This window comes from Macrotis lagotis, chromosome 6 (assembly GCF_037893015.1).
Source record: "Macrotis lagotis isolate mMagLag1 chromosome 6, bilby.v1.9.chrom.fasta, whole genome shotgun sequence".
Lineage (NCBI taxonomy): Eukaryota > Metazoa > Chordata > Mammalia > Peramelemorphia > Peramelidae > Macrotis > Macrotis lagotis.
In genome coordinates this window covers 43983090-44008415 of record NC_133663.1, presented here as the reverse complement: position 1 = coordinate 44008415, position 25326 = coordinate 43983090, and the positions used below count along the sequence as shown (strand labels likewise).

General features: G+C 40.0%; 2 protein-coding genes across 10 annotated transcripts in view; one reads left to right on the top strand and one right to left on the bottom strand.

The window, feature by feature from the left end:
- Nucleotides 1-25326, top strand: part of MCF2L2 (MCF.2 cell line derived transforming sequence-like 2) — a 377565-nt gene that overhangs the window by 225451 nt on the left and 126788 nt on the right. The gene's annotated exons all lie outside the window — the stretch shown is intronic.
- The window catches only part of B3GNT5 (UDP-GlcNAc:betaGal beta-1,3-N-acetylglucosaminyltransferase 5), a 46415-nt gene continuing 22991 nt past the window's right edge, over nt 1903-25326 (bottom strand). The window contains exons 1-3 of one of the 2 annotated variants that reach the window (XM_074191039.1): nt 25154-25225; nt 15531-15767; nt 1903-5911 (exon numbers count right to left, since the gene is read on the bottom strand). In XM_074191039.1, the coding sequence (XP_074047140.1) occupies nt 4548-5690 (1143 nt within the window). In that variant the 5' untranslated portion in view covers nt 5691-5911; nt 15531-15767; nt 25154-25225 and the 3' untranslated portion in view covers nt 1903-4547. Of the gene's footprint in view, nt 5912-15530; nt 15768-25153; nt 25226-25326 lie in introns of those variants that run through there. The other variant, XM_074191040.1, reaches the window with a different exon arrangement.

Sequence of the window (25326 nt, the reverse complement as noted above, 5' to 3'; positions counted from 1 at the left end):
GAAGGGAATGGTTTCAGAAAAACTTGGGAAAATTTATATGAACAGATACAAAGTGAAGTAAACAGAACCTGAACAATGTACATAGTAACAGCAATATTGTAATGATAATCAACTGTGAAAGATTTAGTAACTTTGATCAATACAATGATATACAACAGTTCCAAAGGTCTCATGATGAAAAAAAGCTACCTTCAGACAGAAAACTGATGGATACTGAGTGCAGAAGGAAGCACATTTTTTCCTGCTTTGTTTTTCATAAAATAAATATATGGAAATGTTTTCCATGACTTTGTATATATAGAAATGGAATTGGATTTCTTGCCTTCTCAATGGATGGGGGTGGGTGGGGTAGAGAAAATTTAGAACTGAAAATAAATTTTTTTATAATATGTCTAGTAGACAATTGGTGGTGCAAGACTGAACCTTAGGAGACTAAAGCTGACCTTAAGATCTGGAAATCCTCTATGTAGATGATGACTCATGAAAGCTGAAGTCATTAAGAGAATAAAGAGGACCTGGGACAAAATCATCTACAGTTAAGGGTGATGATTTTATCACTCAAGGCCCTATATCTGAAAAAGCCTCTACCTTTTTAGCCTCATTTCAATAGCCCTACCTTCCCCTTGATTCCGAAAGACTGGATGTCCTTCATCCACATTCAGCTCTTTCTGTAAACTTAGGACTCTTCCCTCCTCCCACAATCTTTGCATTTTGAAAACTTACCTCTCATTCGAGGTGCTGCTTCCTTCCTATTTTAGATTCATCTTTCCTATTATCCCTTTTGAAAATCATCCTTTCGGGGACGGCTAGGTGGTGCAGTAGATAGAGCACAGGCCCTGGAGTCAGGAGTACCTGAGTTCAAATCCAGCCTCAGACACTTAATAATGACTTAGCTGTGTGGCCTTGGGCAAGCCACTTAACGCCATTGCCTTGCAAAAAAAAAAATCCTTTCTCTTCTTGGATCTCACATAACATTTTGAACCTCTCATTCTTTTCTGAATTGAATAATTTTATGGTTATTGCATAAAGTTTCTCCTATGATATTGTAAGCTTCATGAGGTTACTGGGACCAGCTGTTAATTATATATCTCTTAGTACAATGTACTTGGTGTATTGGGAAGGAAATTGTCAACCATACTTTTTCAAATGGTATTCAGAAGCAACATTAATATTTTTGTCTACCTTAGGCTCAGTGGATAGTACTGTAGTTGAGACAAATGAATTCAAACTTTGCCTCAGTCATTTACAATCTGTAATGGTCCTGGGCAAGACCCTTTTTCTCTCGACTTCAGTTTTATCATCTGTAATTTATAATTTATTTTTCTTGGTTTATTTTTTACCAAATGACTGTGTGGAAATGTTTTCCATGACTTCAAATGTACAAAGGGTTTTTTGCCTTCTCAATGGACGAGGGAACATTTTCTTTACAGAATTGAGAGTATTAAATGAGATGACATTTATATATTTGCAAACCTAAAAAAGCCATTTAAATGCTATTATTACTGTTATTGTTATAGTCTGAAAATGTCAGTAGATTAGAACATTTTCTTCCAAAAATTAAAATGTTCCTTGAATGGTAATTCTAGCATACCAGATCATCTACAATATAGGGACATGGAAGAAATATATCACACAATCTCACTCATTAGTTTAAAAATAGCTTCACAATGTAAAGGCCAAATTGGGAAGCAACAGGGTATGACTGGGAGTTAGGAAACCTAGATATATAAGTACTAGGTAACAAACCTTCAACCTCTTCTTAAAAAATCTAGGATTTTCTAGATTTTATATGACAATTGTTTGAACAGAAAACCAGTAGACTGTGTAGTGAATGCTTTCTGGGCGCTAAACAAAATTGAAAATGTAAATAAATCATATTCAGACATGAATAAAACTCTAGAACCTGGTGCCAATTTTAAAATTATTTATTGGAAATGCTAGAAAGATATACCAAAATAAAAACAAAAGAAACCAAAAATCACACACCTCCTCAAATCTCTTTTGCAGTATCAGAGCAAAGATTGAAGAATATAAATATTTTATATTTTTGTATAAAATCAGCAATAAGGAAAAAGATACAAAAACAACTGGAGGTAAAAACAAATTTCAGCAATAATACTGTGTGCAATTATCTCAAAACTGCTACTCAAGTGACCATCCAGGCTGATTTTTAAAGTTTTAGTAATGATAAAATTTACACTATGACAGCCCTGCATTGGAGCACCAGCAGGTTTTATTTCCTTCCTTTTTTATCAGGTTGGAATCCTTTTATTTGTAAATACTAATGACTAAGAACTTTCTAGCAACTCCATTCTTAAAAAGGAGTGCTTTCATATTTCCTTTAAATATGAGCAAGTTTCATTTCCATTTTGAAGCAATAATATTAAAAAAAAACCCATGAACAGTAAAGCACAATTGAGTTCTTTTAAAGCAAATCAAATAAATACTTGTTTAACTAAACAGACTTGCCATAATAGAAACACAGACCTCTTGTAAACACAAGACCATTTCAATAGTCCAGAAAACATCGATATTTTTATCCAATGGCAAATTTAAATAGATATAAGTTACAAATGAATCTAGAACATATCTAAAAATCAAAGAGATAACAATCCCAATCACAATCTAGTGGAAAGTGTTCACAAAGTATAAACCTGTCTTATGTATCATTTGCAGTATTTAAAATGACAAGGAAAACAATCTAACCATTTAAAAAGTCCTACTGTACTTTAGACCTAGCAGGAACTTATCTATAATTGTTATATGTCATTTCATTCAACATTGGCATAAGTAAACTAAATTACTGCCTGAGCAATGTAAACAAGGCTTACTTTAGTGAATAGAAAGACAGACTTATCTGGTAGCATGAAACTAAATTAAATACATAATGAACCAGGTGTATAGAAGGGGAAATTTAATTTTGTCTATTTCAGGCTAGAACCTATTGATTAAATAGTTAAAAAATTGAAAATAGGCCTTTTCTTCAGCCATACATAAGTTATGACAAATTCTGAGTGGGTCACAATCAGTTTTCATTATGAAGATCACCATTTTGACTTGCTTATAATCTTTGCAGTAGATTAAGAAAAAAACTGATTCATATTTCATTCTCTCCTTGCTACTTAAAAACCAGACTCTGAAATACATTAGGCATACCTTGTTCTATTAAGATGTAATCATCACACCTTTACTCTTTTGAGTTACAGTCAACTTTCTATCAAAATAAGAGCCTATCTTGCTCTCTAGCTTGAAATACTGAAAAAGTGAAGTGCACTATTGACAATATTTTTGGTGAAAGGAAAAATTTAATGCTTCAGATTGTGAAATTCAATTTTATCAAAATTCACATGCAATCCGAAGTAGAGTATATAGCCAGTACAGAATTTAAGGATGAGAATAATTTTACACTGACAGATTTCACCTACTAACTACCTCCTTAATTATTTTCCCTTTAAGATTCATATGTAGAGGCCAAAACATTTAAATGTGAGTTGCATGGGAAAATTAGAAGAAACTTTATATGTAGCTACATATAAAAGCTATTTAATAGCTATTATAAAAGCTATACATATAAATCTATTGCTTTTAAAATTTTTTTCTAGTTTTCTTTGATATCAACTTAATCATTTAAAAATAACCTATCTGAAAATAGACCAGTTTTTTGCTGTGAAAGAATAATACCTGTTTCCTAAACCAGTAATAGTTTCTAAACTTTTATTTTGAAAAAAAAGGAATTTAAGGTTTCAATTCAAAATATGACAATAAAATAAAAGCTTGCTAAAATTAGAATATACTATGATTTCATCCTAGGAAAACAAAGGATTTAGTGGGTAAAGTTGTCATTATTTGGTCATGTGTTTCTTCCTCTCTGAATTCAAACATACTTACATTTTGAAGAATACAAATTAGTACAAAAAAAACAGGTTCCTTTCTCTTAAAGCATTTTTTTGGGGGGAAAGTCAGTAGATTATGAGCTAGTCTAACACTATTTAGAGCTTATTACTGAATTGATGTGAAACAAAAGTTATTTTGCCAATATCTGTTTGAAGGATATACCTTTTTTTCCTTCCATATCTTTTTAAAATGACCAGGTCTACTAGGCCCTGCTTTGATCCCTCTCCTGTCACAACTACCTGCCAGGTTCATTTACCTTCCGGTACTCTTATTTTAAGATGTATTTCACTATTACATGGACATAACAGATTTTTTTTAATGGTGTTTTTCCAAGTTAATACAATTCCAACACTTAAAAAAATAAGCCAAGAACTCTCTATACTTTAAAATATACATGGGGCATTAAGTGAGGATTTCAGATTTATTTTCATTTCACAAGTCTTAAGTTCTTTAAGTTGGAATTTAAAACTTTAGGCTACAAAATAGAAGTCGTAGAATGGATTTTTTTTTTTTTAACAAAAATCAAAGTAGCATTCTGATAGGCTTAGCTTTCAAAACATTTGTTTTCCATATTCACTTCAGAATTGGATAAACATTGAAAGGTTTTCCTTCAGGTTTGGCTCAGTGACATTTAAGACAATATTCAAGTACTATTAGTAGAATGCTGCTCTACAAGGATAGGTGTCCACATATTTAATTTTGCAAAGCAGCCTTATTTTAACCATCCTACAGTACATCTGGCCGAAAAAGCCTTGAGAAATCTTTTTAACTTCAGGATTTGTTGCCGCCTCCCAGAGGTCCTGCAGGTCTTGCAAATGTCCATGAGATGTTATCATTTTTTCATAAATGCAGGGATGATAGGGAGCTTTTCCTTCTCCAGAAAAAAATACATGATGCTGTGGTACAATTTTCATTTTGTTGGCACACAGACCCATGAAGACATCGTCGATGTAAAGACTAGAGTTAAGTGTTTGTGATGCTTCATATACCTTGGCTGCCACATCCCCAGATATCACATAGGCTGCTCCAGCCGTGTAGTCTGGGTAAGAAGGCCACTGGTACATTTCATATGGGACATAATATTTGCTGCTCTTATCCCTGACAGGAGGGGACCCTCTGTGGACCCTTCCTACCCAGAAATCCTGAACACCAATTTGTTCTAAACTTCGAAGGTATTCAATAAGGTTTGGCATGTGGATAAATATGTCATCGTCTGCCGACATAACAAATTTGGCATGCGGACAGTACGTGTTTGTCCACCTGAACTGCAAAAGCAATTTTAGAGTAAGATTGTAGAAAGTATCAGTGAAGTTTTGCTGAATTAAATCATTATACTCTTGATCTTCTAAAAAAAGCTCCCTTTGCCGCCTGTCTCTCTCGGAAGGCAGAGGGTCACTGGGGCTCCCCAGGGCGAAGAGAGTCTTGATGTTGGCCTGCAGTTGAGCCCGGGCATAGCCATCGTTGCCCCACGTCCTTCTAATGGCATCCCGGCGGTTGCGGTTCTTGGGAGAGGTCTTTACAAAGAGCAAAAGGAGCACAGCTTGATCTTTGCACTTTTCCTCATGATTGATCAAGTATGGGTAGCTGGCAATCCCATTCAAGCTGTGCCTGAGGGACAGACTCTCATTGACAAAGGAGTAGCTGTTGATGAGGTATCTGTAAGAGTAGGACTTCAGGTGGCTCATGAAGCGATCGTCGAGGGGGGGTCCCCAAAAGACCATGAGGCTCAGCAAAAAGCAGGTGGCAAACAACTGGACAAATTGCCATTTTTTCACTCTTCGCCCACTCCCAAACATTCTGATGGCTCATCCGGCGCTCACTTCACTTCAGGATCTGCCTTGGGACAACATGGAGCAACAGCGTATGTCCATTGTAGTCGGTGCTCCCTCTTTCACAAGGGTCTCTTCGGAAGGACCACCCCCGGAATCGTGGAAGCCTGGGGGGGCCTTCATCCATTCCTCCTCATGGCTCCCCAAGGCCTCTCTGGGGTGAGCTTCTCTTGGATCTCAAGGGAGGCCTGGCAGGGGGGAGAAAAGCAAAAGCAGCCAGTGACCCAGAGGAGTGACCCTCCCCAGACCACTGCCCCCCCCCAACCCCTGGAGCCCCCAGGTGTGCCCAGGCCCCTGGCACCCCGCCTGGGGTCAGTCTCTTCGTGTGTCCAAAGACAGGCCCGGCTGGCCCTTTCTTTACCTCTCCTGGTTCTAGGGGCACCTGGCTCCCCCAAAGGGAAGGCTTTAGATCTAGAGGCTCTGGATTCCAATGCTGCCAAGCCAGGAGGGGCGCGGTGGCCCCAGGAGAGAGAAAGGAGGGTCGAATCCAAGCCCACCAGGGACTGAGGGAAAGAGGCCAGCTGGAGAACTTGGGCCCAGGGAAGGCGGAGCCCCTGGGTGAAAGGACCCTGATTGGGGCCCAGGAGCCGCCAGTCACCCTCCTGCCCCGCCCCCATCCTAGCAGGAGTGTGCCCTCTAGCCCAATCCTTCCCCCACCCCCCCTTTCCTCTCAACTGTAAAATGAGGAGAAGAATTGTTGGGGGGATCCAGTGATCACACTTCTGAAGTAATTCTTAACACACAGTAGGCTCTTCAGGAATGTTTGTGGGGGGCGGGGAGTAGAAGGTCCAGGGAGAAAGAGGTAGTTCTGGCCACCTCCCTGACCCCTCTGTTGGGGGAGGGGTCTTGTCCCTCAGTTTCCCAGAACCCCCCTGGCCAGCTCTCCCACCAGTGAGCAGTTGAGACCAGACCCACACACATGTTTATCCCATCACTTTTCTCACCACAAACCCCAGACCAATTCGCAGTTCACTGAACCCCATTTCTGAAGCAGCCCTCCAAATTCTCCCAGACACTAGTACTCTTCCTCAAAGCTCTCCTGAGTGACCAAGACCAAAGGTGGAAAATTAGCCTTAGCCTGGAGCCCCATCATTCCCTGGGGTACTGCTAATTCCTAGGGGTTTGGGGCAGAGCTGCCCCCAGCCTCCATCTCAGAGGAAGTTAATTGGTCACAACTCCATCACTAAGATCTCCCCATGGGAATTAGGGCTGGAAAAATCCCTTAGAGGTAATCTAGCCTCACCCCTTGTGATGAAAATGGTACCCACAAAGTTTAAATGACCTGCAAGATGGCACAGGTAGAATGGTGAAGGGAAGACAATGCCAGCTCCCTCTTGAACTTTGCCCACAGATCAGATCATCAAGCCTATGACTGTGGGCTATTACTGGGCCTGTCTTTGTAGGTAGGTGGAGCACACATGCACCACCCACCACACCTTGCTCTTTAAATCTTCCTGGCATTCCTGGGCTGGCACCCTGCACAAGGAAAGAGAGAATGGTTCCAAGTGATATTCCTTACTCCATTGGGTCTCTCCAATTTTTGCTTCACAAGAATCCTCTCAAAAAGCTTCAATTTCATGCCTCAAGAACAGGAGGCAAATGGCAAAAGATGGAAAATTCTTCCATTCTAACTAGCCTATCACCAGTGGAATTCCCAGTAGAACCCTAAATGAAAACATAAGCAGTCTATACTCTTCCTACAACCAGTGGTATTCAGTAGTGAGAGAAACTGCCTTGTAAAACAGAAGGGAATCAGTGGATAGAGTAACTGACAATTTTGAAAAAGAATTAACCTAATTCCATAATTCTGTTCAATGGACATTAACTCTCCTGGGTAAACTCAGTTTAAAACCTCACTCAGAAGCTCAACCTCTGTTCTTCCTTTGGTCCAGAACGAGGGAGAAGAGGAGGGGGCAATACTAAAATTTAGACTCAACTTTAGCTCTAGGAGGAAAATCAGCAGGAGAATTTCCTGAGCTTTGGAGTCTTTCTCCTACAAAGAGAAAACAGTCTGAGGTCCTACATTCTTAGCAGGGATAGGGCATAAAGGGCCTGCAAGGAAGGTTCAACATCCACAAAGTACTTAGCACCATCATATTGTTTCAACATCAAAAACAGATGTGAATTTGTCAATGGAAATGTCATTAAGGAGGAACACAACCATGCTTGTTGCCTCTGCACTTCAACAGATCATTGGGTCTTTTCTATCTGTCCTGTAGGTGAAACTTTTTCTATGGTGAAACCTCCCTCTGTTAGAATCCCGTGAGTTCCCTAAGACAGTTTTTAATTTGTGCTTTTTACAGAGTACATGATTATACTCATTCATTCAGTAACTCAACCAAAAAAATACTGTTAGCACAACTTGAGTCTTCTGAAAATCCAAGTCAGTTTTCATACACAGTTTGTGTAAACAAGACTTAAAAAAGATAAAAAAGACTTAAAAAAACTTTCACATTCAAAGTTCTGAGGAGGTGGTAGAGGTATCCTGTCAGAGACAGAAAATGCTGAGTATTTAAGAACACAAAGCATCATATCCCTGAATGCAGAGCTCAGCAATGAATTGTTCACAACAAACTGCTGTTACAGGTTTCCTTTTGTGTGGAACAAGGCCCAGTGACTCATCAGCAAACTGGAATTTCAGGGATTTAGGAGTTTTATTCCTGTTCCTGGTTTGGACCAAAATGAAATTTTAGAAGGGGGATCATCAGCTAATTTTTATTAAACTAAAGAGAACAAAAAGGAAGGGATTTCAAAACCTTGAAAAATTATACAATGGAACCCATAGTTGATAGAGAGGAGGGAAAAACAATGATCACCACAAAATTACACATCTGCTAGAGTCACTTTATCCCTCTCTGGCCTTTCCTCCTTTCCTAGTAAACTGTAGCTGTTCAATGCATTCTAAATGGGATTCTTCATTGCCAAAATGAGAGTAGATTAAATTTATTGATTTCTAAGGACTCTTCCAGCTACAGCATTGATTTAGTGAATATGACTAATTTGAATTTATGGATTTTAATCTATTTAAAATAAAGAATAGTTTCATTTGTAAGCTATACTTTTTAAATTTATTTTTATCTCTTCCTCATGAAGTATTGTAAGCTGTCTTTTGACAACATTTCTTGGTTCCATCAAAGTGTCTAGTCACTTTTACAAAACATTAACAATAAGCTGTCCTAAGGAATCATCTAAGAGATACAGGAATCAGGGATAGTAAATATGACAGATGCTATCCTAAATTATTTTTGGGGGGGAGGGGGGACAAAAGGCTATTCTATACTGGAGCTTTAGGTGTTTTAGAACATAAAGGTAAAAATTATGGAAAGGTGGGGGGGTTTCTGCCCCTGAATTTTAGATACTGACTTTAAAAAAAGTCCCTTCTGGTTTTAAATTCTAGGCAACATTTCTTCACCAATCTTTTCTCAAATGTTCCTTTCCTCACCCTAGATCATTCAAATCTAAGGTTCTCAATATTTCCCAAAAGACGAAGATTTTTTTCCCTTTTATTGAGAATTCTTTATTAATCCACAAGATTTGCTTGCTTGTTTGTTTACATTGTGTTTAGCATTGTATTAAGAGCTGGGCTTACAAAGAAAAGGCAAAGTTTAGTGTTTAGTATCAAGTTCCTAGAGGAGAGAATATGCACATTTGAATAAAAATTATAGCATATTTGCTTAACGATTATTCAGATTCTAGTTAACTTCAAACACTTTTGGTTAGCCCACTACATTTCCCAGATCAACAGTTTAGAAATTTCACATAGTCTTAAGAAACTAATGCCATCACGGTGCTACCCTACACTGGGTTTTTTTTAAGTCAGCATCTAAGGTCCAAAGACCCCACCATTATTTTTCCACCTCAGTGTTCCAAAGCATCTAAAGTCCAGGGAGCAGAGACACCCCCACCCCCACCATTATTTTTCCACTTTAGTGTTCTAGAACATCTCAAGTCCAGGGGCAGAAACCCTGCCATTATATTTCCACCTTAGGGTTCTAGTGTATTGTTGTTTCTGGGTTCTTTCAGTTGTGTCTAACTCTTCTCAACTCCATTTGTGGTTTTCTTGGCAAAGATACTGGAGTGGTTTGCCACTTAAGTTTTTAATTAATCAATTACTGCTGAATTGAATTATCTAGATAGCAGGTTAGAACTTGACAAATGAGGAATCCTGGCCTCCAAGAAGTAAACTGAATTCAGGACTGGATCTATTCTAGGGATGGCAGAAGATATTCCACAGGTGTGAGCTAACCTTTGTGTTCAGTCTTCTCTTATTCTGTATTATTTTTTTCCAAATCAAATTTATCCTTACAAATAAGTCCAGGAAACAATTTTACTAAAATGAATGTATTTGCCTCTTAATTGCTAGATACACTATTTCTGGATTGTTCTATATGTGGATCATACAACAAACTAAGTGACCCTGGGAATATGAGGACAAAGAAGGAAAGAATTTCTCTTCCCCAGGATCTTAAATTCTAATTCAGGAGATAAGTACATATGTAGAGATAGATAGCATTGAATAAATACAATTTCAATATAGTTTAGGAGGTGTTGTACTAGCCATGGCAGGAATGAGGGGAGGGTAGTAGAATTAAGAAATGATGCATGCAGAAGGAGATGTCTGAACCATTTCTTAAAGAAATCTAGAAGACAGATATGAGGAGGGAAAGCATTCCAGGCCTGGAAGAATGCTACCAAAAGGTATGAAGGAAGGAGATAGAGCATTTAATATCAAGACCAGGAAGTTAGTTTGATTAGACTGTAAACAGTGGAAGGGAAGCAATGTCCCATGAGGGTGGAAAGAGCAGGGCCAAGTTGTAAAGTTTAAAAGCTAAATGAAAATGTTTATTTTTCTTCTTGGCGGTAATAGGAATCTAGTGGAGTTGATTAAGTAGGGAAGGCCCAGGGTCAGATCTCCACTTAAGAAAAATTACTTTAGAAGCAGAGTGTAGGATGGATAAGCAGGCAGACCAATTGGGAGATTGTGGCAAAAATTAAGAGAGATGATTAGGATCTGAACCAAAGCAGTAGCCATGTGAGTGACCCTGGGAATATGAGGGTGGTGAAAGGGGTCGGAACAATGAGTTGAGAATGATGCCCAAGTTATGAACCTGGGATTCTGGAAGAGATTATCTGCTTTTTTGTTGTTGTTTTTGAAAGGCAGTGGGGTTAAATGACTTGCTCAAGATCACACAGATAGGTAATTATTAAGTGTCTGAGGCTGAATTTGAACTCAGGTCCTCTTGACTCCAGGTGGCACCCTATCCACTGTGTACTGTGGCACCAAGCTGCCCTGATGGTTTACTTTCAATAGAACATTCCAAGAATCTGAAAACATCAAAGGAAAATCCTCTATTTTCTTTGGAAGGTTATCTAACCTTAAGTCTCAGTTTTCTTTATTCTTTCTAATACAAAAAAGGAGACTGGGCCATCTGCCCATGATACAGGGCATTGGTAAGGATGCTGATGCTTTTAACTAAGTTCTCCATCTCACTGAACAATCATAAAAGTCATGTTAAGATCAATGATCTCAAATACAATTTGTTTCTAAAAACAATTCATGACTATTAAAAATCCCCCAACATATTAACCATGCTTAAGTCTTATCTATTATCTAGCTGAGTAATTTTAAGATAAATCATTTCATGATTCAGAACCAATGTTTCTCCACCTAAAATAGAAACAATTCCCGTCCTTCCTACCTCTCACAGTTGTTGTCAGGAAAGAACAGACATTCTGAATGTGTCTTGAATATGACTTGAAAACTCTTACGGAATTATATAGATACAAGGAAAGGATGGAGGGCAGCTAGCTAGTGATGAAGTGGACAGATACTGTTCCTGAACTCAGAAAGATTCATCTTCATGAGTTCAAATTTGAACTCAAATTGTGACCCTTAGCACTTCACCTTGTTTGCCTCAGTTTTCTAATTTGTCAAATGAACTAGAAAAGAAAATGATAAGCAACTCTAGCTTCTTTTTTTTTTAGGTTTTTAGGTTTTTGGTTTTTTGTTTTTTTTGCGAGGCAAATGGGGTTAAGTGGCTTGCCCAAGGCCACACAGCTAGGTAATTATTAAGTGTCTGAGGCCGGATTTGAACTCAGGTACTCCTGATTCCAGGGGCTGGTGCTCTATCCATTATGCCACCTAGTCACCCCACCTCTAGTTTCTTTGCCAAGAATATCCTAAAATGGGTAACGAAGAGTCAGATACAACTGAAACTGAAGGATGGAGAACTAGGGAACAAGTAGTAAAAGAAACCACAAAAACCAGGCAGAAACCCTGGCAGAAAAAGGAGTTAGCCAAAGATAAACCAGACAGATTCTGACTTCTTTTTAGTGAATTGCTCTAAAGGAAGAGATTCAAAGAAATCCTATGTCAAATTTAGGATTTATCCCATAGGGCCCGACATCAGGTATGCACTGTTCATTGACAGGACTTTTTTCAATGCCTCTTGTCAACAGCTGGTATAGGTCAGACCAAGAAGCAGATCATTCACCTGATGATGTAAGCTTGCACCCATCCAACGTCTTTCTCAGATTGTTTCGTGAATGAATAAAGAGCCAGCCCCAGAACCTGTATTTGGAATTAATACTGTTTCTCCTCCCCCTAGCACTCTCACAGAGGAGGATTTCAATAGATGCTTGATGAATACAAATAAAATAATGAATACATTAATAAATAAATACATTCTCCATCATCTTGAAGTACTTTCAGTTGGAGAGTAGCTATTTCCCAAGGAGAGCTGTTTGGTGCATTGGAGCATATATGTGAATCTGTATTTAAAATATCCATGCACAAGAAGTCTGGCAAATATGTCAAGTAAAACCATACATTAAGAATATAATCTCTGGTTTTCTGCTGAGGAGTTATGATTTCAATACCTCTTCCCAAAGTGCTACTAACACATACATACTCAAATTTATATTATATAGAGATTCTTAATCTGGGATCCATGGTCCATCAAGGGGTGCACAAATTTGCATGGAAAAAAATAACATCTTTAGTTTTATTCTCTTTAACTGAAATTAAATTTCATTAAATCACTCACCCCTGCCTTCAATTATAAATGTAGGCAACTAACTTCCTTCTGAGAAGACTTCACCAGACTGTCAAAGAATCCATGACTCACAAAAAAGGTGAAGAACCCACATATGATGTTTTAATGTTCATAGAGTATCATCCTCAGGACAACCTGTGCCAGTAATGAGTAGTTCCATTTTACAGATGAGGAAGCTGAGGCAAAAAGAAAGGACTTGCTCACCTTCACCCAACTTAACAAAAAACCAACTGAGCTTCAATGTACTTTGGTCATTGAGGAGAACTTGCATTTTGGACAAAAGGAAGAAATGTTAAAATAAGATAGGAAGGGAAGGTGGCTTTCAGGTTATGAAAGCCAAGTGAAGGAGGTGGTTTATATTTTGTGCTACAAGGCTGAGAGGTGACACTTGACTAACCCTATGACTATAGTTGATGTAACCAAAAGAGAGAGGAGGAGGTAAGAAAAATTACTAAGAAGGTAGGAGGTGTGAGCCAGACATGATATAGAAAGAGGCAGTAGTATTATGTGCCTGGGGTAGAAAGTTACTAAATGACTTTTGGCAAGTCCCTTCACTAGACCTCAGTTTTCTCTTCTGTAGAACCTGCTAGCAGATAATGAATTAACTATTGAGGAGAGAGATTATGATATTGCTAGACAAGATATAAACTTCATCAAGAAAAACTGTAAAAATATTCATGTACTTTGTAATACATACTGAAGGATTTTGCAGAGAATATTCAGAATATTTAGGCAAGAGGAGCTAAACAGAAAGCACTTCACAAGACCTTAGTGTGTGTGCCTTAGTTTTTAAAATCTTTGGAAAGCTTTTGTTTTGTGTTATTGGCAATTATTGAATATACAGACCCATGATTTATTATATTTTCTACTTTTTCTTCCACTTAGTCTGATCCATTCTCTTGGCTAAAGTTAGCACTTCTATGTAAATGACTCAAATCTGTTTATCTTTCGCTATCTCATATCTAACTACCTTGCTAAACAAAGGTTTCCATGGCCACAATAATTAGGACATGACAACTAGACCTCTGCCTTGGATTAATTCTCATCTACCATTAGCATCAAGAAAAAGTGGGGTGGCCCAAGATTATACTAGTTTGTGGGTAAAAGATGTTAATAGAGGAAGGGAGGGGTCATGGTACCCCCAGAACCAGTCACCTATACACCTATAAGGATAAAGGATTAAAATAGAAAGGTACCAGGTATTCTACAAGATGAGCTCTTCTCCCCTCCCATATTCCTTGCACAATTGTCACTGTCTCTCCCTACTGCCCCTATCCCTCTGAAGATACTTTTTCCTTCCTCTTTCTTTAAGGTTAATTTTCCCAACTTCCCCATGTTCTGTTTCATTAGTCTAACCAGTTTCCTCATCCATCCTTCCTACAGTGTCCAAATCATTTGTTTGCAAGCTAGATCTGACCTGCTGCTTAGAGAAGGAAGCAGACTCCTTAGTATCACAGACATCCTAATGATTCTTCCTCTGATTTTATCGTCTGAAAGTATTGTTTCTCTCATCCCAAATGATCCCAGAATACTGCTCTGCTCTCTCTCTTACCAACAGCCACCTTGAATCACACTTAAATCATGTCCATGTTGTATTTTCTTCAGTAGAAAGTAAGTGCTTGGGGACAGAGACTGTCATTTTTTGTTTCAAGATCTTTAGTGCTCAATACTTTGCTTGTAGCCAGCACTCAATATTTTCTGAATTGAAAAGACAGTACTAGAATCCTTCCAGTCACCAGCATCTTTCCTTTCCTTCATCTTTGTCCCCATTTAAAAAGACCTGCATCATCTCTGGAACATCCTATTTCCTTTTTTCCTTCTACCACTACTTAATTCAGGTCCTTTTACCAGAGAGTCACCAACTGTCTTTTTTGCCCCTACTTGATCCAATAGATTTGATTTTTTAAATTTTTTAAAAAACTTACACACACACACACACACACACACACACACACACACACACACACAACATTCCCAAACATTCCCAAACTCGATATATGTTGAGATGCTGGAAGGCTGGAGCAGTGGGGATTCCAGGGTAAGGATTCCTCTCTAATAGTGTGGCTCTCCAGAAGGTAGGGCAATTTGTATAAGGTAAACAAAAGAAAAGGTGTCCTCATTCACAATTCATCCTGAGGAAGGCAGTGGCTTTTGTTGATGGAGGTGTTGAAAGCAATGAGATCCAAGATTATCGAGCCATCAAGCAAGCAATCTACCCCCCCAGAAAAACAAGGGGGGGAAATATGTGGCTTAAGTGTTTATATTACCAGAATTAAGGTACTCAATGGGAGGCATATTTCAGGCCATCACTACCTGCCTTGGCTATATTCTAGAAGGACAATGAGCAGGGTTCAGGACTAATTAGGAAAATTCTAAGTAATTTCAACCATTTGGAACCCCAATCCCATCTTCCCCCAATCAACCCCCCCCCCCTTAAAAAAATTCTTTTAGTGTTACATGTGTGAGCCTAAGGGTGATGGAGAGTTTCAGGGCTACAAGAATCATCAACAATGGTATCCAGCTATCAAGAAAGAGGCTTTAAAAGATCAAACAAGGGATAACCTGGGCATCAACTATTGGTCATTTCCAAGCTCATCAATTAGACTAGGACAATATTGCCTCCAAAGAACTGAAATTAAAGGATCACCCCAAAGAAAACTGGAGAAATATATGATGAAACCTGTAAGGCCCAAGGATCAACCAGGAATTAGGAAAGGGGAAAAGGCATAAAAGAGGATACCAAGAAACATACGTTCAGAAAAGTTGACAGGCTGGTCACAATACCGTCTGTGTTTCTTTCCAGTTGTTGGGTATTTTCTCCTTTCAGATCTTGAAAATGGATCCCTCAAGGTGCTTGACATTGTGTCACCTCCAGGACAGACTGCCTCTGTATACCCTTGATCTTGTCCAAGTTTTCTTTTTGGTCATTCCTACTTCTTTGTGCAGCTCACAGGGATGGAGATGTTAGCCTCCAAGTGGAGGGGTGCCACTGTCATGGAAGAAAACAGCTCATTATAGAGTGCCAATATGTCTTGTCCAAATAGCTTGATGCTACATTGAATCATACAAATATGTACATGCACACATATATTTGTAAAGTTAAGTATATCTGTGCATGTTTATCCATTTATTCATCCATTTATTTACTTATTTACAGAAGCTAGGTCATACAGTGGACACAGTGTTGGACCTTGAGTCAGGAAGATGCTTCTCCCCAAGTTCAAATCTGGCCTCAAGACACTTAATTGATATGTGACCCTGGACAAGTCACTTATCCCCCTTTGCCTCAGTTTCCATATCTGTAAAATGAGCTGAAGAAGGAAAGGGCAAACCACCCTAGTCTCTCTGCAAGAATCACATAAGAAGGGGTAGCTAGGTGGTACAGTGGATAAAGCACCAGCCCTGAAGTTGGGAGTACCTGGGTTCAAATCCGGTCTCAGACACTTAAATAATTACCTAGCTGTGTGGCCTGGGGCAAGACACTTAACCCCATTTGCCTTGCAAAAAAAAAAAAACCCTAAAAAAAAAGAATCACTTAAGAATAAAAAAGGGGTGGAGTAATGGCCATGGCAAGAATGAGAACCAAGAGGTAGAGGGCCTGAGTACACAAGTGTCCTTCCCAGAAAGGATAAGGTTCTGAGAATCAGAATAAGACCTACAGCATGTTGAATGGAACCCTACATAATATTTCTGGAATGACAAAAGGCAAAAGTGAAACAGGAGAAGGTGTAACCAGGTTTAGAGCTTAATTGACATACTTCTAGGGTTCCATTCCAAAACCGCACTATTGTTTCAAGCCTTATTATACAGTCATTTTCTTAGTTCTGCCTAGGAATATTTAGAGGAAAGATAACACTGCTCTCACAGCTTCTTTTGCTGTTTCCATGGTCCAAGTTTGTTTTTTGTTTTTGTTGCCTTCACTCTACTTTTTTTTTTTCCTTACCCATTCCTCATTAAACTAAGTATCTACAATAAAGACCATTGTTTAGGAAGAAAATCAGAAATGATAAGCTAAAGACTTGCTGGCTTCAGCATATCTTACAATGAGAAATTTCCTTCCCATTTCTCCAATGTGACTTTCCTTCCACTTAGGACAGCAGTAAAGGTCTTCGGTGGGCCCCCATAAGTGAGGGAAGGAGCCCCAGAACCTCTTCCATTGTCTGAAGCCATTACAGATAATATTGACTCACCTCAGTTTTTTAGGGTCCCAATCTCTTCCTAGGATCACAGACTTTTCTGCTACTCTTCCTGCCTTTTTTCTTCCCCCTTTTCTTGCTCCAAACTCCACTTCCAAATAGCATTAGTGGAAAAAACTGCTTTCATGAGTTTCTCTCAACCACAGAGTTAAGGCTCTTTCCAAAAAGGGAAAGCCTCTTGTCCCTCATGGTAGAAGATATCAGGAGAGAGAGAAGGAAAGGGATGGAGAAACAGTGAGTAGGTGGGGAATGGGGATAAAGGCATAGGAAGTGGCTAATTGGCAAGCTGGAGGAGGGCAGAGATAAAAGAACCAACCTCTAAAATGGTATCTGATGTTTTCGGGAAACTTTTTTAATATTACAGAACATGATGGGAGATGGAAAATGTTGGTACAAAGTAGATTTCCTATTTCAGGAAATTCCTAATTTCCTAATGCATAATAAAAAATGAATCAAGGACTTAATGTTTTATGTAGCACAGGCAAAGTATCAGTTTACACAAATCCTACGTAATCCATAAAGAACAGATTCCCTCTCCATAATGTAAACTGCATTTTTCATACCTGAGTTAAAATAAGGGTTAGAAGTAGCAGAGATGCTTGGATAACCTGAGAGAATACTTTGCTGTAACAAAAATGTTTGCATTTTTTTAAAAAAAATCATAGTGGTTTCAAAGGTTGCTTAAGTCAGGTGTTTTTCTTTCCCCCTCTAGTTTGTTCCATTGACTCTTGGCAAAGTTCTACAAGGTATTTCACAAGTGCTATTAGGCTTTAAAGGGAGTTGTCTACCCCTAAGCTTTTTGAGCTTGAGTACAAACATTATGTATGAATCCATTTCCTCTCCATTTCTTCTGTTAACCTCACCTAGCACCAGCTTTGTTTTCAAACACAACTGAGAAACAAACAGTGAGTTTCTCTCTAGATACAAAAAAGTTATAGTTATGTTGTACCCTGAATGAGAGACATCAAAAGGAGGAAAAATAATAGTCTTAAAATCTCTATTCTTGTTACTATTGTAATTCTTCAAGGGCCAGTGAGTGGCAGATATATAACCCTCCCATAATTTAGGTGGGGTTTTTGAGACTTGTTATAAACCGAAAATATCTTGCAGACAACCTAGTTCTGAGTCCCTGGATATTTGGCTAGGTTGGCCTTCTTCTGGACCCAGAAGAGCCCCCCGCCCCAAAATGCTTTTCCACCTTGGAGTAACCTAGAACTCTCCTGGGAAAGCCAATCCCCTCTCTCCCTCCCTCCTGTCCCAAATCTTCCCCCTAACAAGGGGCAGGTATCAGGAGTCACTTAAATCACTCAGCCTCATTTCACATGGAATGTCAGTTATACAGACTTGTATAAACTTGGACAGACACACACACATCTATTAAGATTTTATCAAGTTTTTATTTTGAATTTAAGTTCTAAATTGAAACCACTGTCAACATAAGGACGTAAACTTTGTCAGTCTACACTGTAACATTGACAAAGGTGGGGTCTCTTTCTAGATAAAATCTAATGGGACTTTTCTGTGACTGACAGTGGAGGCTTCCTCCCCGCCCCCCCCCCCCAACTATAAGGAAATACCAAATTCCTTTGGGTCACTACTGATTAAATAAACCTGACCACAAACCTAGAATCATTCCATTAGATATTTAACCTTGAAGGATAATCAAAGAATTAGGATGGTGCCTTGTAGGCTATCCCAAAGATATCTTAATCTGGTGTTTATTTTGGGCATGCCTGCTAATTATACTTAGGGATGTTAGCATACCAGAATGGTGTTTGTGGCTTTGGTAAAGTCAGGAACTGTTAGTTTCCATTCTGGCTCTAAAGAGTAATTTTTCGGATCTGCCAACTCCAATCTAAGTCTGCTGGGCTTAATACACATCCTCACTTGTTGGGGTTTGGAGGGGGTGCTGCCCTATTCAGGATCGACTCAACGGATGGTGCTATGTCTGAAATACTTTTTGAAATGGGTTTTTCTTCTTTCTCTTTTTGTGTATTTCACATGTACAGCAGAGATCATTAAGTAGCAACACAAGGTTTTCTTTTCATTTGATGAACCAATGCCAGGAAATGACTATAAAATTCAATTGAATTTGTGGTCTCTGTTAATCAGTCAAGTCAATTCAATAATTTTATAGCCAGAAACATTTAATGTGTTTCTTTTTTTGTTTTTCTCTTCATTATCTGTACAGGTTGTGTGTGGTGTGCCCAAACACACACACATAACACACACAAAACAGATATTCACATTAGGATTTTCCTCTCTTCTAAAACCTTTTAATGATGTTTTAATCATATTAGTAGTAATTAGAGCTTAGACACATTATCTCAGTTTACTGATCTAAGATGGATCCAGTCTTTCAAAAACAACTTTGTGACATAACAGAACAGTACATTAGTCTGACAAGCATTTAAGCTAAATTTTAATCAAGTCGAAATAGGTCAAGTTGTCTAAACAGTAACAATGAAATTGACCCTGAGAGTTACCAAGAAGAATTTTGAGACCTTTTATGCTGATTTTACCTCAGTGTCTGAAATCCATGAGTTAGTTGTAGGAGACTAGGGAAAGTTGTGGATGATAGCAAAGGCCTCACATGGATAAATGTAAAAATGCAACTAAGGAAGAAACAAGCAAGTTCTTCAGGCTAAGTGAGCCTAAACCTCCTTCATCTTCAACAAAAGGACATTTTTTCCCCTGAGAAAATTTGGATCTGATGTCAAAGTCTACTCTATAGAATGTAAGGGTCTTGTGCTGAAAGCCAGAAACCAGGAGCTGAGATTTGGTTTGTCAGACTTGCTCTTGTGGTGCAGCCATGTATGTGACATAGCTACTTAGCCTTGGTAATATAGAAACAAGAAAGGACAGGATGACTTCAGTGCTAAACTTCTCTGATACTTCTTAGTTGCTAAGTATTAAAAAAAAATGTTTTTTAAAGTCTCTCTGGTGTATTTTTCCATTTTAGAATGAAGACATTTGTAAGTTCCATGTCACTTCCTTTCCCCCAAATGATTTTTGCAGACCAGACCAATTGGAAACTGATTTGCTAAATTACTGAAAATTCAAATCTCATTTGAGTATCACAATTTGTTTTTTTTAATTTTTAAAAAAATTTATTTAAGGCAATGGGGTAAAGTGATTTGCCCATGGTCACACAGCTAGGCAATTACTAAGTGCCTGAGGTCAGACTTGAACTCAGGTCCCCCTGACTCCAGGGCTGGTGTTCTATCCACTGTGCCACCTAGTTGCCCCCACAGTTTGTTTTTATATGACGCTTGTGTTTTCTATAACAAGTCAAAAATTCCTTAGTGAAAGGTAGAGGTTCTTAACATGAGTGTTATAAACTTGTTTTCATATATTCATATATATATGAATAAATATATGAATAAAATATGTACACACGCACATAGATGTATGTATATGTGCATGTATAGATTCATATAAACATATTATAACATACAGATATGTATGTTGTAATAACTACTTAATATAATTACTTCAATATAATTGGTTTCCTTTCTAATTATATGTACTTTATCCTATGTATTTAAAAACATGACTGGTTAGGAGGGGGTCTCCTTAGGTTTCCCCAGACTACCAAAGGGGGAAGATGACAAAAATAGTTAAGAACCTCTGAAATACAGGAATGTTTAACTTTAGCATCTAGGGAAGTTAAAGTTCTAGATTGAGTCAAGAATGGCAGAGGTACAAAGATTATAAGGAAGCTAGAAGATTATAAAATCCAATTTGGTCATTTTACAGATGGAAAAACTAAGGGAGAGCGGAATAAAAGCCTGGTTTCCTGCTTCACAGCTCAGTTTCTAATGTCCGGCTTCTGATAATTTCTGTTGTGTTTTTTTTTTACTTCTTTCTCTGTGAATCAGAGTACATAGCTTTTTTTGTCTCCCTCCTCCTGGGATGACTATGTATTTGACAAGATGTTATCTCATTTTTCCTTGAAAACTCAAGAAGGTTAGGACAAATATGTCATGCTGTCTGATATAAAGGACTCAGGTTCTTTCCAAATTGAAAGTTCTATTGTTTGCCACATGTTTGTCAAAACATTAAGTTGTCACCAAAAATGAGATCACATATTATTTTCACAATAATCCCAAGAGGTAGCAGAAATCACAAAATGTGGTGGACAGGCTACAGGAAGCCCTCTTTCTTGTTCTACTTTCCCATCTACAAAATGACTGAATCAAATACGTGATCTCAAAGTTCCCTTTTTGGGTCTGAAATGCTTCTGCCCTATCTATCTTAGGCTAAAACTGAACAAAACCATCAAGATGTCAACAAGAAAAGTAGAATAGAAAGAAGAGAAGGGCTGGTCACTAGTTGTGGAGTAAGAGCATTTGTGTTGACAGGAGAATGCAAGGGAGCTTCCCAGTGTCTCCTTGTGATGAACACATGGGAGGGCATGGATGGACAAGAGGCACATAGGACGAACTAGCATGGCTGCATTATGATTTGATTCCTACTAAGTATTGAGTGTGACATATAAAACTATTCAACCAGAATCCACCAAGTTAGTAGAGGCTTATATATTTGTACTTTAGAAAGTCATTATTCTTCTGCTAAAATAGAATAATTTGAATGACTACTATAAAATAATTCTAGCTATTACCATTTGAATAAGACTTTCATAACAGTATCACAGTTTTTATTTATTTGGGGTATTTTAGGTTGAAAATACAACTCCTGTATAGTCTTTTTCTGCATAATTTTCCATTACAGGCAGCAACATAATAAAAATAATGACAGCAAAAATAAAATGTATCAGAACTAAATAGAGTAAGGTAATTCCACTTGGAGTCCTGATTTCAAAGGCTTGTTTATACAGATTTCACTTGTGAAATCCTATCACTGATGTCCTTAAGGTAAGTAGTCTCTAAGTTCACAATTTCGTTTGTGTAGCAAATATTTTCAATTTTACACTGTTTACTTTAACTGAAAAAAAAAATTTAAATCAATTATTTTGCTCCTGAAACTTTAATGAATGAAAAACATGTGAATATTTCTTACTGGGTTAATAAATATTGGTCAGACTAAAAAAATAACCTATTTTAGTTTACAATTATTTAGTTTACACTATTTGTGTTTCAAGTGCTTCCATACACATCTACATATCAATAAGGAAGCTCAAGCATGGGTAGGTCACAAGACTGCAGCCTTTTCTCTGGGTCAGGAATTCTTAATCTGGGATTCACAGATATCCAAGGTGAGGTATATAGATATATTACTGAGGGTTCATGAACTTTTTTGTTTGTTTTTTTAGATTTTTCAAGACAAAGGGGTTAAGTGGCTTGCCCAAGGCCACATGGCTAGGTAATTATCAAGTGTCTGAGGTCGGATTTGAACCCAGGTACACCTGACGCCAAGGCCGGTGCTCTATTCACTGTGCCACCTAGCTGCCCCTATGAACTTTTTAAAAACAATTTTTGATAATGATATTTCAATACAATTGTTTCCCCTTTTTATCTTTACATTTAAAAACATAATGAGGGGCGGCTAGGTGGCGCAGTGGACAGAGCACCAGCCCTGGAGTCAGGAGTACCAGAGTTCAAATTCAGCCTCAGACACTTAACAGTTACCTAGCCCTGTGGCCTTGGGCAAGCCACTTAACCCCATTGCCTTGCAATAAATAAATAAATAAATAAATAAATGAAAATTTAAAAAAAAAAACATAATGAGGACTGCAAAGACTTTTACCAGAAGATTGAAGGGGTGTGACACAAAAATTTAAGAATCTCTGCTCTAGGCAATGTAGGGTCAGAGGAAGTGGATTCTACTACTTAGAGCAAACCTGGGCCTCAGTTTCCCTATCTGATAAAAGAGGAGGTCAAAATGAATGCTCTCTAAGGTTTGTGCTACTTATTAGCCCCATGAAGGGTTGGTCTCTACGTGGAATTCACACACTCAATATACAGTCCCTTATGTGGGTTGGAGGAACACAATCAAGTTCTGTTTGTAAATGTCAGTGATTCAGAAGGCCAGCCCATCAGTCAGAAGGACAAAGTAAGAGGAGCCCTGAGAAGATGCACACCAGGACAGAATAAATCCCATCACTAACTCAGGAAGTATGGAAATGTCTATGCCCTCCCATGTGTTCATCACAAGGATTGACCTGCAGGACCTTTCTGGTTGAAAATATGGGAGCTGATGGAAAAGAAAGAGAAGTCTTAGATATTACAGTCACTCTTATGGTGATCATTTGCATTTTTAAAAAAAAGATGTTTGCATTGACAAGTACATTTGTCCCAGAGGGGTCGACCTACTTCTTTTAATTCCAGAGAGTTAGGCCCTTTTCAAAAACTAATGCTTCAATTATGGCAGATATATTTAGAGAGATAATGAAAAAAAATTCTGCAAGAAATACATGAGTGCATTGTCACTTTTGGCCCAGATGCAATGAAACTGGGCCCTTTTCAACTTTGTTCTAATGTACTATTAGAATTGACAAGATTATTAGAGGGGAAAGTGTTTCACCTTTAAATTTTTCCTGATGTTTTTAAATGATCGACTTCAAGGGCTCCCACTTTTTCTTCTTATGATGAAAGACTAGCAAAGATGAAAACCAGTCACATTTTCTCCCTAAAAATTGTCCTTTAATAGTTGATTGTTCTCCACAGAGTTGGGCTCAATTATGCAAACCAGATTCAGGGCTCCAGTATCAGAAAAGCACCATTCACCACCCTTTTTTAGGGTTCCACTCCCATCATCTACCTCATAGTAAATGACCCTAGAGGACACAGTATTTTCAAAATAAAATCTCAGCTGGAAGTCAGACATCGTTAGAATATTGACAGAGACCAAATGGCCCTAAGAAGCCGGGGAGCCACAGCATGTTCTCCCCAGACAAGGGGATTCTCCATTCTTAAACCAATAAGCTAATGTATCTATCTCCTGGATGAAGTCGGAACGAAACAATTTAGACACCTTTGCAGCAGGATGTAAAACTCTTTGATCGGGATCAGAATGTTTGACAGATCCACCCATGGCAGGGTCTTCTTACTGAGGTCTCTGAACCATTCTGGTTCAAGTACCCCGCTTTTCAGATCAGTGCCTGAAGGATGGGGAGAGGGGGACATGGGAACAGCTTTCCCACCTCCTTCCTGAGAACTCTTTACTGATGGCGATGGATTGGGACCCTGGAACCCAGGCAAAGCGGGGCCAGAGGAGGCTCTTCTCTTCTCGTGCCCTCCCTCCATCTCCCCAGCCCCAAATGCTTTTGGGGATTCCTCGGGCCAACCCGCCCAGGGCAGAGCGGCCCAGGGGTGGGGCCAGGACCCCGGGTGGGTGGCCCCCCGCAAAGCCGAAGCCACAGGCGGGTCCCAGCTGTCTCGGAGCAAACAAAAGGAGGCTGAGCAGCTTGGGGGGACTGGGGAGCCAGGCGATCCTGCAGGCAGGCTCCGCTGCCTTCGCACCTCCCCCCCAAATAAAACTCCCGCGTTTGAGCCTTCAGCCCCTCCAGGTGGCAGGCGGGGTCCTCCGGGACTCCTCTCCGGGCTGCCCCGCCCAGCCCACCAGGACTGAAGCCGCGCGGGGCCGGGGCCGGGGCAACCCCAGTCCCCCCGCAGCCCGCCGGATCCCCAAGCTCTCCCCCGATCGCTCCCGGGGAAGCAGGGGGGCTGGAGAAAGCCGGGGCGCGCGGAAGGAGGGGACTAGGAGGAGGGAGGAAGCGGAGCCCCGGAGAGGGGGCGCACGGGGGGAGGGGCGCAGAAAGTGAGTTGGAGCCGGGGGGAGTGGGCTGGAGAAAGGGCGGGGGGAGGGGAGGAGGGGAAAGGGAGTTCGCCACACCTAGGGAGAGGAGATGGGTGCCAAGGCTCAGCCGCTCTTGGGAAATTCGGGCTTGGGTTCTGTCCCGAAACCTCCCCCAGCCCCTGCGCGGCCGGTGGCGGTGGTGGGGAGGGGGCGCCCAAAGGGTTAAAGAGCGGGGCGGGGGGCAGAGAGGATCAGAAAGGGGGTTCCGAGATGGAGGAGCCAAGGTGCGCGGGGCGGGGGCGGCTCCCGGCCGGTGCGTCTCCCCGGGGAGCCGGCGGGCCGGGTGGGCAGCGGGCGGACAAAGGAAGGGCTTTCCCGCGGCCCCGGCCCAGCCCCCCGGCCCGGCCGGACCCCCAGAAGCCAAGCCCGCCCCGGGCGCCCGCAGGCTGCGTCCGGCCCCTTCCTCGAGCCAACTCACCGGCTGCGGCCGCGGCTGGCTGCGCCGCCGATGGGAGCCGGCTCCGGGCCGCGCCGCTGCCCCGGCCCGCCGCTGCCCGGCCCCGCCGCTGCCCGGCTCCGGGGAGAGTCTCCGGGAACAAAAAACCTTCCACGTTTTAAGCCCTGGGCTCGGCTCGCCCTCCCCCGGCCATT